Source organism: Orbicella franksi, chromosome 8, assembly GCF_964199315.1.
Source record: "Orbicella franksi chromosome 8, jaOrbFran1.1, whole genome shotgun sequence".
Taxonomy (NCBI): Eukaryota; Metazoa; Cnidaria; class Anthozoa; order Scleractinia; family Merulinidae; genus Orbicella; species Orbicella franksi.
In genome coordinates this window covers 11,242,716-11,254,689 of record NC_138152.1, presented here as the reverse complement: position 1 = coordinate 11,254,689, position 11,974 = coordinate 11,242,716, and the positions used below count along the sequence as shown (strand labels likewise).

The window sequence follows — 11,974 nt, the reverse complement described above, 5'->3', positions numbered from 1 at the left end:
AAATGTTTAATTTTAATTTTTAAAAAATGTAAACCAAATTTGAAAAGAAACAAAAAGTCGTAATTTAAAAAAAAAATTATAAAACTTCTCGGTCTGCTTATACTACAGAAACTAGGTTGTGCTACTAAGTTAAATTTACGAGAAGTTACTATTTCATACAATTGCAAAATGCTTGTATAATGTCTGGGACGTCAGCAAATTTTTAAGTTTGACTGTTGTCTGGGCAATAGCCAACCATGTTTACTAAAGAACTTTTGGCATTCCCTACAGGCGATTACACTAGATACATTTTTTTGAGAAACCAAATCGAACAAAAACACAGATAAACAAACATACAACACAAAAGTCAACCTACACAAGCTAAAAACGTGCATATTGTATATTGTATACTGCTTATAATTTCAATCAAAACTGGTTAAAAAGTGTTCAATAACTTTTAAATAAATTAAGCTAAACCGATAGGAAAAGGAGTTTTTAAGATAAGACAAAGTAATGGTTGTTCCGCGCAATCAAGAAAAATTGTTACTCTGCCTTTCATATCAAATTTCTTTTTGAAGTCTCTTGTCTTGAGGAATAGAAGTTATGAAAGTTTTAAAAACCCCTCACTTTTCACAAATTATATACACGACTGAATATCGAAAAAATTATCAGATTTTAAGCTTTTGTAATCACACTCTATTTCCTCCTCTATAAACGAGAGCAAATGGATTGCTCAAATCACCGAAAAGAATAGACCTGCTTTGTTTCAATATCTTCACTGCAGGGCCAAACAAAGTTTTGAGAAGCTCTCTTAGAAGACAAACCGTACAAAGTTATAACAAAGCAACCTGAGCAACTAATTTCTTTAAAGCCTTTACTTTTGTTAAGAGAATGCGAGTTACTTTGCTAATGCTATTCGATTTGATATCATTGCTATGCATCTACTAGCTCACTGTACAGCGTTACAGTGTCTTGCCTAAAAAAAAAACAGCCGTCTTATATCACGCCGTCAAGTCTTCTCCCGAGAAACGCCTGAAACTCGATGTGCATTTTGTTTGTTTATAGCGGTCAGGTTGTTCGTAATCCAGGTTTAAGAGTTGATGGAGGTTTAAAGTTTTCTTTCGTGGGTAAAGTATTTTCTTTGTTTATTTTTAGAGGACTTAGAGCTTGTAAGCCGTCGTCAAAAGTTGAGAGAAAAAAAAATGGCTGAAGTTTATAAATGGGTAACACTAATTATGGACTCGCTTGGTCATGCTTTGAACAGCCAGGCCATGGTTAAGTTTTACTGTAGGAAATCATGTCGGGAAGTAATATCCCGCTTGGCACTAAGAGAGACAATGATCTAAGTCTCTTGCCACTACTATTCAACTGAAGCTAACTGAAAGATACATATGCTATGACCGGATTAGTCAGTACTGCAATATCGGGCAGGACAATTCCCCAGGTTTGATAACTTGTAGATGTAATAGGAGCCGCAGTTCTTTAATTGAATGAACGACCAGTCGTAGCAACAGTTCACATTCTTATGAAAGCAGACTTTTCTTATGACTTTACCCTCAGCCACTGTAGGATGACCACCACTCAACCAGACAGGAAAGTTTGCATCACAACGGTTCATCGGTGGACATGTGGTCACCATTTTTGTGCCTGCAGCTCCTTGGAAGCGATACCAGCCATAGAGTGTGTTGTCACATTTGACGTTTACTGTTACGTAGTCATATGTTCTTTCTGCATCTGTCAGATTTTGGTAATTTTGCCAGTGACATACATCAACTAAAGGAAATACACAAATGTGTAAATAAATATGTGATAAACACAGAAGATATTTGACATATGTCGTCTTGTGTTACGTAGTCATATCTTCTTTCCGCGTTTGTCAGATTTTGCTAGTTCTTACATATGTCAACTAAAAAAAACAAACAGGGTAATACGTAAATAACTCTCCCCTGATCCGTAGATACCTCTGTCGTGCTGTGTCGTTGGGTGTTACTTGTAGTTTGAATACAGTCACTTCATATATTTTGTTCAATTTTACATCACTTTATTACATCCGGTCATGCACAAACATTTCTATATGATTTGTCTTTGTTTCCATTTTTCCTGGGAACAAGGTTGTTAAAAGATCTCGCCACCGAAATATAGCTTCTACAATAGGTATTAATTACCACCTTTTTGTCTGTTTATACGAGAAAATCTTCATATTTACATTTGAAATTTCCAGTTCAAATGCTGTTGGGTAACCTGTATGTAAGCCATAGCTGAATAAATTTGTCCTTCGTGGGATGATATTTATCGACTCTAAGTGCGAGAACATCGCAATCAGCGCCAGTGTTTCTCCACTATAGCTAAGGTATGTTTACTCTCTGGCATTGGATAAACCGCTGGAGGAATACCATGTGGGATACTTTAACCAACTATGTAGTGGATTCTAACTTCATATGGGTTATTTATTATTTTTGTCTTGATACATGCCTACTTGTTAAATAAGATTCTTAAATGTGACAAACCGTCCTTACATAACGACAAATAAAGTTTTTAACTGTAGTTAATTAAAACAGAATAGAAGATATCCCTACTAATGATAAAACTGTGTTGCACCTTCACACTTAAAACCGTTCTTTACAAATCCATCTTTGCACTGGCAGTTGTACGATCCATCTGTATTCTTGCACTCAGAGTTGGCAACAGCATCACATGGGTCGACCTGTGCTGCGCACTCGTCGATGTCTAAAAACAAAGGGATCTAAGTGTTACTATTTCAATGTCACAATGGATGGTTAAGTGTCCCATTACGGGCATAAAAGGGAATTCTGGGGCAAATAAACTACTTTACACGTGAAAAAGGCGAAAAAAATATCAGAAAAATCTCAAGTGAACCTTGTTACGAAGGAAAATAAGTAGAATTGGCGCCTTAAATCCACTCCAAAGTTTTTACATTTCAAAAGTGATTACACAGCATATAGAAAGATACATTTTATTAGAGTAATCGTGTGGCTGGCTAACGGGAAACTTTCAGTGATATCAACCACACAATACTGCCATCTGCCCATCGATTGTAGGCGTTTCAGCCCTATTACTTGCATGTGGTATCACCTGCTGTTATCTACAGCGATTATCTCAATCACAGTGTTCCAGTAAAGTCTAGTGCACAGCTGTAGTTCAATTCGTTGACTCGTCTAAGTAACTAACTCTTCGCATCATTTCGCCTCCACCTGCCCACAACAGGTGTAACATCGGCCCTGAATCGAAGCCATACCCATGCGGTCAATTCCCCATCTGTCCCCCCGTCACCAGATTGGAGGTTATGACCATGGAACTACACGCCCTACTGTGTTTGGCATGTTTAACGTTGGGTCGTGTGTCGCTCCTTAGAGACTTCGATAGGTAAACTGGATAGAATTATGGAGAAAAAAGAAAGTTTTGGAAACAATGTGCTTTCTTTAATCAAAAATGCATAAGCAAAAATATCTGTGAACATCGCTGTTTTGTTATTTACACGAATTATAAGGTTGGTGATGTTATCTGTTACGATTACCTGTTTCACATTGTGTCCCATTAAGTCCTGGTGCGCAGCTGCAGTTGAATCCGTTCACTCGGTCTGTACAGGTTCCGTTGCTCTTACAGGGATGACTTGCACAATCATCGATATCTGTTTCAAGGTGATAAGGCAGAAAGTTAATAACGGTCACATTCGATAGAACCTGTAACAACCAACAACAAAACTCAATAACAAAACTATGCTTGAAGTTAAAAGATACAACACTGCAAACAGCTTAGAAAGAGATTCAAAACCGTAGAATATCAATGAAAATTAACTAGTTTTGGTTTTTGTTACCTGTTTCACATTGTGTGCCATTAAATCCTGGTGCACAGCTGCAGTTGAATCCGTTCACTCGGTCTATACAGGTCGCGTTGTTCTTACAGGGATGACTTGTACAGTCATCGATATCTGTTGTAAGGGAAAAAGGTAGAAAGATAATAACCGTGAGGAGAGAAAATCAGATTATTTAGTATATTTTACATATTCGGTTTAGATACATTTGTTTTAGTTCATTTTGCATTTCTAAGTTGCAGTTTACTATTCCAGTTCATTAACCGTAACAAACACCTGTAATCATATCTGTAATAAGCGCTGAGCTGTAATTACTACCTGTGTTAGTCTTTTTGTTGAACTGTTATCTCCCTTTATTGTTTTGAAAGTTATTAATGTTGAAAACTACAAATTCCGTTACAGCTAATCGAGCTTCCTGAAATGTATGAGATAACGTTTAGTTGAGAGTTTTTAAAAGTTTTCGTAAACCTTTAGAATTGTGTTTTCGGCTTAAATAGCCGTGCCTTGTAAAATATTCTTTTGTTACGTTCTTGGATTAAAATGATATCGTTGTACCTAAGTGCTGAGTGCTGTTGGCGGCTCTGAAGATATTTCCCTTTAACAGATTGCGGTCCTGATCCTCGCAACCAGAAAGTTTTCACAAGTTTTTACAGAAGTGCTTTCCCAGGCCAAAAATCTATTATCACATATCGGTCATATACAATAGAACTTTGCAGCAGCAAAAATATATGTCTCTGCCCTTTTCAAGCAGTTTAAACAATAAAAGCACAGCAAGCGACATAGAAAGAGATTAAAAACTCCTAACATCTGAAGGAAAATAAATTTTGGCTACAGTTACCTGTTTCACATTGTGCGCCATTAAATCCTGATGCACAGCTGCAGTTGAATCCGTTCACTCCGTCTGTGCAGGTCCCGTTGTTCTTACAGGGATGACTTGCGCAATCATCGATATCTGTTTTAGAAGAAAAGATTGAAAGGATTAAACTGCAATAGCTTCTGTTGATATATTTGACGGATCCCGGCCCGGAGCAAATAGGCAAAAGAGATCACTAACTAAGTAACTTTTAAAATTTTTGCTTGTTATAAAGAAAAACAAAACATCTTTATCAGATATCCATCATTATCATAATCCAGTCAGGGAATGGCAACGGATCTGCTCCTTGAAACATATCTGTTCCACAGACAATTTCTTGCTGGGTGGGAATCTTCTGGTTCTGACCACCCGCTGTCAGTTGCACGGGGAAGATAGAGCCTGTTTGACTGTTAATTATTAGTCGAGAGAATATAGCAGACCTGAAACCCATCTTTGTAGCTCTCGGCTTCATGACCTTCATAAATGCTTTTGCTGTTTTAACTCTAAACAAATAGTTTTGCGCGGAGGGAGCCCGATTGGGTTTTAAAGCTAGGCTTCTTCTTTATGAAGAGCATCTCATAGATTAAACAGTCTATGTCCATGTCTTGAACGTTATTTTCGCTATGGGGACGTTTATTGCGGGAAGGGTTTATAAAAACTGACACTGCTGGTTAGATTACCTTAATAGAAAGGTAAAATAACTTAAATGTAAAAGTTCGTAAAAAATTGATTTAGCGCCAAAGTTGTACGCATCGCAAATATGCCTTATTTTGTAGAATACAGAGTCTCTAATCATAGAAACAGCCTCGAAGTTGAGGCATTTTATAGCGCGTAGATGAGGCTTATTACGACGGGTTTGAAAATAATAAATCGAGGTAAAACCCCGAACGTCTAGTTACCTAGTTTAGACATGTCACAACGAGCCAGGACTACCTCTCCAGGTTTAATTGAATCGAACCAGTAATTACCGCTGACTGCATCTTCTCCTTCACTTGCCCTGATCTCGGGGCACGACTCAGCTGGCAACTCGGGAACGGATCCAAGGGGAACTAAAAATAGAAAATTCAAAAACATTGTTTTTTTCTTGGCGCTTTTCTGTCATTACTAAACACCGCTATTGTTAAGCTCTCTTGACGAAAAACTGCGGGCTTTGTTCGTAGTCCTCGGGATGTAATGAGATTCTGGGCACGCCTGTATACGACACAATTACTATCCTCAAAAAAAGATAGAGATGAACTGTTCAAAGAAGAACAATACCTCTTTTCCTGAATCGTTTAATATAGAAGCGATCGCTGTCCGGAACAAAATCTGCAGGTCTGGCTTCTTTGGTGCGGTTGTTCAACTCACATATGCCTTGGCTGATGACGTAGTTAAAGCTTTGACATCTGACGTCATCATCACACTTGTCTAAACAATTAAGCCAGATTCCGGTCTTCTCCTCGATGTAGGTATGTCCTTTTAACATCATGCCACGGATGGAATATTCGCCTCGAATTATACACTGCTGAGCGTCCAGTTTAAAAAACATCTGAGACATCAGAAGCACCGTAGTGGCCATACTTATGCCAGCTTCTGAAACTGTCATATGGAGAGAAAAATATCAAGTCTTGCATAATATGTTTCTGGCGCCTTACATAAAAAATTTACTGTTAGATGCAAGCGAGCAACTTGCTCTATTATAGCTGAGTGTCAATGAGCAGAAATAGCTCTGAATGGCAGCGACACAACACGCCATCGCTTATTATACAGTGTTGTTTGTAAGCAATCCTGTAAGTAATCTTGAAATAAATCTAAAAAAGACTATAAAATAATCATCTTGAATCAGGTAATAGTCTACTTGAGGCGTATTTGTCGAATTCTTGCCCTATACAAACAACGAGAAAATGAAATAGAAACACAAAAAGAGTCTAGAATATCTCAAACAGAGGTGCGGCCTCGATCCGTTACACAATCTCAGTAACGCTCTGTATCTAGGTACCGGCTTGTGACGAAATCATCGAATTTAACTTCAATTTGTGAGAAAACGTGAAAAAATCAGGTTGCGGCCACAATAAAATTGAGAAATTTAAAAACACGGACTATATTTCTACGGTTAGTCTTACCGTCTCCTCTAATCCTTTTCGAAAATGCTCTTCAAACTGGAGAAATTTGAAAACGCCGGCTTGTGTTTTAGTGTGGACGGAAAACATTTTGAAAACAGGGCTTTTCAAGAAGGATGATGTCACGATAATCAAGCGATTTCCCTGTCAGAGTTTTCCTCAAACACAAATCCAAAATGACTGGTAATTGTTGCGTTTTCAAAATGTTTCCAGCGTTGTTTCCAGTCGCGAAATTTCGGATTTCTTCATATTTTGCCCAAATCACTTCTATAGTGAGTTGTTTTCGGAAATATCCTTCAAAGGTCCTGAAGCGCTTTAGTTATTTCGTAATCCAGGAAAGTTCGAAAATCGCCTTTATAGCTGCCAGCCGCCGCCGAAAATGGCCGAAAATTGTGCATTTTGTTTTCGCTCGCAGAGATCAACGCGATCATATCTATCAATATACTTTGGCTAGCTCACAGCCCATTTTTTGCTGTTTCTAAAGCATTCATTAGATTAGTAAAAGCTCCAAATGTTATAATATTTTAGGTCGATACAAGTACCTTTATCGAAGCTCGTGAGCGAAAGGGCTAATTTTAGCTAATTTCAATACCATCAAAAGCCCACTGGTGCACAGAATTTGAAGTCTAAACTGAGAAAGTACCCCTCAAGAGACATGAACGTGTGGTACATTTTGGTAAATTCGTCATTCGTGAAACCTACATGGAACTTGGCCAGCTACTTTCATCAAGAACAAAACTAAGCGAATTTGGAAACCTTTTTTCGTCAATAACGGATGCTTGTAATTTGTTTTTTTTTCCTTTTAGATTGACTACATGATTAGCTTTTGCAAACATTTGCAGTTAAATGAAAATAGACGCTGCTTTTGGTACGTTGTAATGTTATGCGAATTTATTTAGATCACCGACACGTGCATATCGCCCGAAACCTATTTTCCTTCCGCCTATGTTCTTTTTTGTTTGTTTGTTTGTTTTGTGGTGACAACTGTAGCACACATTATTCGTTCAATATCGGCAGTTTTAATTTTTGTGGAAGACCCACAGCCGAACCTGACTTCAAGAGAAAAAAAAAACATTTTTAAACGTGAAGCTTGAGTAAACAATCGATCACAGTTGGATCCATCATGTTTGGCGTAGGCACCACAACCATTTCATGAAGACAGGTACACTCTACTTTAAATAAAGCCTTTCACCTTGGAAAATGGATCATCTGTAAACAGTGACAATTTTGATGCCACTGACTTCAAGTTTAATCCGTAAGTTAAGTTAAGGTTATGTTAAAGCCCACTGGCATTGTTAAGAAATAGTGCAAAACGCGACGGTAAGAGAATACACGAGGAGATGTAACACTGTTGAAAACATTCGGGAAGTTATCGGTCCGCGACAGAGTTATCCTCGTCCGAGAGACCGAGACAATTATCAAGAAAGTACCGCTTCTTGTGAAAGCAGGTAATGATTCTCATTTTTATTCCTCTTATTGTTTTTCGTTCTTTATTTTCCAAGCCAGTATCAATGATATTTTTTTCTTTGTTATCTTTTCTCATCATATTATTTCTCATCTTAGTATTCATGTGTACTTAATTACAATATTGTGTAAAAAAAAAAAAGCGAACACGTCGTTCGAATTTTCCTTAATTATCCTCAAATCACTGCTTGAATCATTCGGAAATTCATACAGTTCGTCAATTTTGTGACTTTCAATTTCTTCTTTTCCGACAATCGAGTATGGTTAAATCTGTATGAGCGAGCTCCTTCGGAAAATAAGCTATTTATATGATTACAGGTAGCTTCTATTTATAAGAACTTTCGTGCGAAAATTTATTCAACGTAGAGCATTTCTGCGCTAAGATATTGAGTACTTGCGTCAGAAATTTAAAGAATCACTAACTTGACACGATGCAAGCGACTGTAAAATGGCCTCAAATGGCGGATGTTCGAAACCCAGGGGGGGGGGGGGTAACTCCAATATGAAAAGGTCGGGGATGGTCCTCGTCTCGGGTACAAATCAAGAATTCTGGTCTCACTTAGGGTATTGACGAAGAAACGTCACCATTTTAAGCTTTTAAAATATCCTTCACGGTGCACTCGAAGAAATAAATGTTAAAAAAAAACGCTTTCATTTAATTTCTGTTTTAAGGCTTGATATCCGCTGATGTCTCGAGTACACGAGTCGGTTTTACAAGTGCGCGCAGGATCTTTTCTTGAACAGTGGCTTGAAATCGAACCTATTCCGTTTTAAGTGGTATCTTTTCGGGGTCTAATGAAGTTCGAGCAACTCCCATATTAGTCTCCTTTAGGAGCTAAATTCAAATTTTCCCAGAAGCATCCCTGACCCTTTTATATGGGAGTTCCCCCCTCCTGCAGGGGTTAAAATGTCTAACAGGAAGTGGCCCAGTAAAGGGGTGAAGGAATGAAGGAGTGAAGGATTGCATGATGAAGTGAAATCGTTTCACCACTACAACTTGGAAAATAATATTTTCTAACTTAAAAATAACCGTCTCATCGCAACATTTCTTGAAATCCTGGTCTGAGACCAGATAATGATAACAAAGCGCGAGAAGTTGGCGAAACTTCATCATCAACTGTCGAAAAGTTCTGGCATAAACAAGATGATTCAACCTTTGTATTTCTTACCCGTGTGCTTGCAGTTCTTATGGATACAATTGCCCCTGTCTTTTACCACCAGATTTATAGATGAATGTTTCGTTTCCTATCACATTATACGGCAAATACCTCTGAATAAAACACGTACTCTGACGTCATTTTCCTTGGAGTGTTCCAACAGTCGTCCGCCATTTGCAAAACGTAAGCAGCAAGACAGAAAACCACAAAGGCTTCTTCGTCAATCGCACTACGCTGTCCAGATTTCTTTCTTACAAAGTTTCCAGGCTTCACTCTCTTTTAAAGTTCCAAGACTTCGCCGTTTTGTTGGCCAGTCCGAATTACTGTCATGGCGTTAGTTGAGTAAGTACTTGACTTCGTTTGCTGGTCCCACTTCAGACAATTTGGTGGACCCCGAGGGTGGCGGGGGGGGGGGGGGGCACCCATATAAAAAGGACGAAGCTGCCCGTCGCAGATTTTTAAAAGAACCCGTAAGGGGAACCAAGATCCTTTTTTGTGGGCGTGGCTTGACATTCTTTCTTCCCTAAGAGATACCAATCCTTGCATAACACATTATCTGCTGTCATAATGTTTTCAGCTCAGTACCCTTAAACGTACTGCAAAAGCTCCCGCTGTGGACCTTTTGAGGTTAAACACCCTAAGGGCTACCAAAACCTCATTTAACACTTAAAAGGTACGACGAGCACCCCCGTGATTTTTATATGGAACTCTGTCCTCCCCCCCCCCCTCCCATTTTTCGTGGCGTGGACTGGCAATCCAAACTGCTCCTTGTACGCCTCGTGTAGGCAGAGTTTTTTCACCCTATGTCTGCGTGAAATGGAAATGGAAACTACAGTTGAACCTCAACTTACAACCACCTCTCTACAACGGCCACTTTTTTCGTCCTGGTGGTTGGTCGCTCTTGTTTTAACCTCTCTACAACGGCCACCTCTCCACAACGGCAACAGCCACTAAAAGACGTCCCAACTGTTAAAATAACCTTTTCACAACGACCAGTTAAGCAACAACTGGCGAACGGTGTCACAAAACCCCATTTTTTTTACTGGACATGGTTACGAAACTTGTTCCATACTGCGCGTCGTTGGTCTCTGTATCTGTTTGGTTTCAGTCTTATTGATATATTTTGATTTTGTTACGTATTTACATGTCACACTGTTGATCCTTTTTTTTTTTAAGATAAAAAGGTTGAATCGCAAGAAAATATCGATGTTACATTTCACCCCTACTGAAACCTCTCCATAACGGCCGTTCTAGAAAGATTCGACTGTATTACCGTTAATAAAACACTACATCCTTCCTATTCGACTTTAAAAAACAGGGATATTGTTCGTGCTTTTGGCATAGAAAAGCTCCGAGGACATGATTAGGATGGAAAAAGAAGGCCTAGGAGACACTAGTCTTTCATGGATACGTGTTGAGAGTCTACGTACATATTCACTCCCGCTACTTTCTTTTTAAAAACTACATAGACTACACAGTCAAACCTCCACTAACGGCTACGTCTCCACAGCGGACTCCTAGTCTACAACAGACACTTGTCTTGTCCCGGTGGACAGTCCACACATTCACTCTTATTTCTGCCTCTGAAATGCGCAAAATAAGATTACAGTACATAATGCCTAACTATCTTATACCGCCTAATTATGGATGTAGAAGTTCGCTATGTCAATAATTGCGAATTCTCAAGGTAAAATAAAGGAAAATTTTAGCTCTTCTGAGTGGCCGATTTTTCCGCTATTTCCCGGCTAACGAGGTATGTATATGGGCGCTTTCCCTTCGACCAAAAAATTTCCGGCCAAAAATGTCCGGACTTTCTGAAACCTTTTCCAGGAAATTTCCGTACCATTCGTGTCTCTTTGAAAAATTTCGGAACTTTTGGTTTTGTGGCAAGCGCCCATATTATAGTCTCTATAGTTTAGCAGAAAGCAACAGGAGTGAATATGTATGTAAACTCACACCGCGTATCTAAAATCTGATGCCCTCTAGGCCTCCTTTGTCCTTTTTGTATCCCAGCCCTATCACCGGTGCATTTCTATTCAAAAAGCATGAACGACAAACATGTATTTTAGAGGTAAAGAGGAAAGGTGTGTTGTACAACTTTTGTGAACGCGGACGGTAATACTTTCCAATAATCCACGTAGACATGCCGTGATAGCAGGACCCGCGGCTCTGTGATTCGTCGAGTTTTATCCTCTTTCCACAATTCTTCTAGCTCTTTCCTTTAGTAATCCGCCCTTCTACTCCCATGTTTTTTTATGTTCGCTCCAACAAGATGGAGGCTAACTCGATAACATCGCGGTTCTATTAGCCTCCATGCACAAACTATAGACCATTGTCACCTGTAATTGTTATATATGTATCTTTTTTCCTTTTTTATGCTAATATTGTTATTTCAAAACTGTAAATGCAAAATAAAGCCTGAAGATGAAGTTGAAGTTGAACTCTTGCAGAATTAAACAACACTCCCTTCCGCTTACATCCTCCAATTTCGTCCAAAAATGTTTATTTAGGCTGACAATGCGATCCACCTTACTTGCACGAGCGGACAGTTTGGACTCACTCGCCGCCATCATTCACTCACTTTGCAGAG

The 11,974-nt window shown here is 38.9% G+C and overlaps 1 protein-coding gene across 1 annotated transcript; it reads right to left on the bottom strand.

The window, feature by feature from the left end:
* Positions 1-1,384: 1,384 nt before the first annotated feature.
* LOC145495662 (uromodulin-like) lies at positions 1,385-8,708 on the bottom strand. The gene is made up of 4 exons (XM_081475286.1): positions 5,922-8,708; positions 5,564-5,713; positions 2,578-2,706; positions 1,385-1,752 (listed from the first exon to the last, which is right to left on the bottom strand). The coding sequence occupies exons 1-4, from the start codon at positions 6,247-6,249 to the stop codon at positions 1,385-1,387; spliced, it is 975 nt and encodes a 324-aa protein (XP_081331412.1). The 5' UTR covers positions 6,250-8,708.
* Between the last annotated feature and the right edge of the window lie 3,266 nt (positions 8,709-11,974).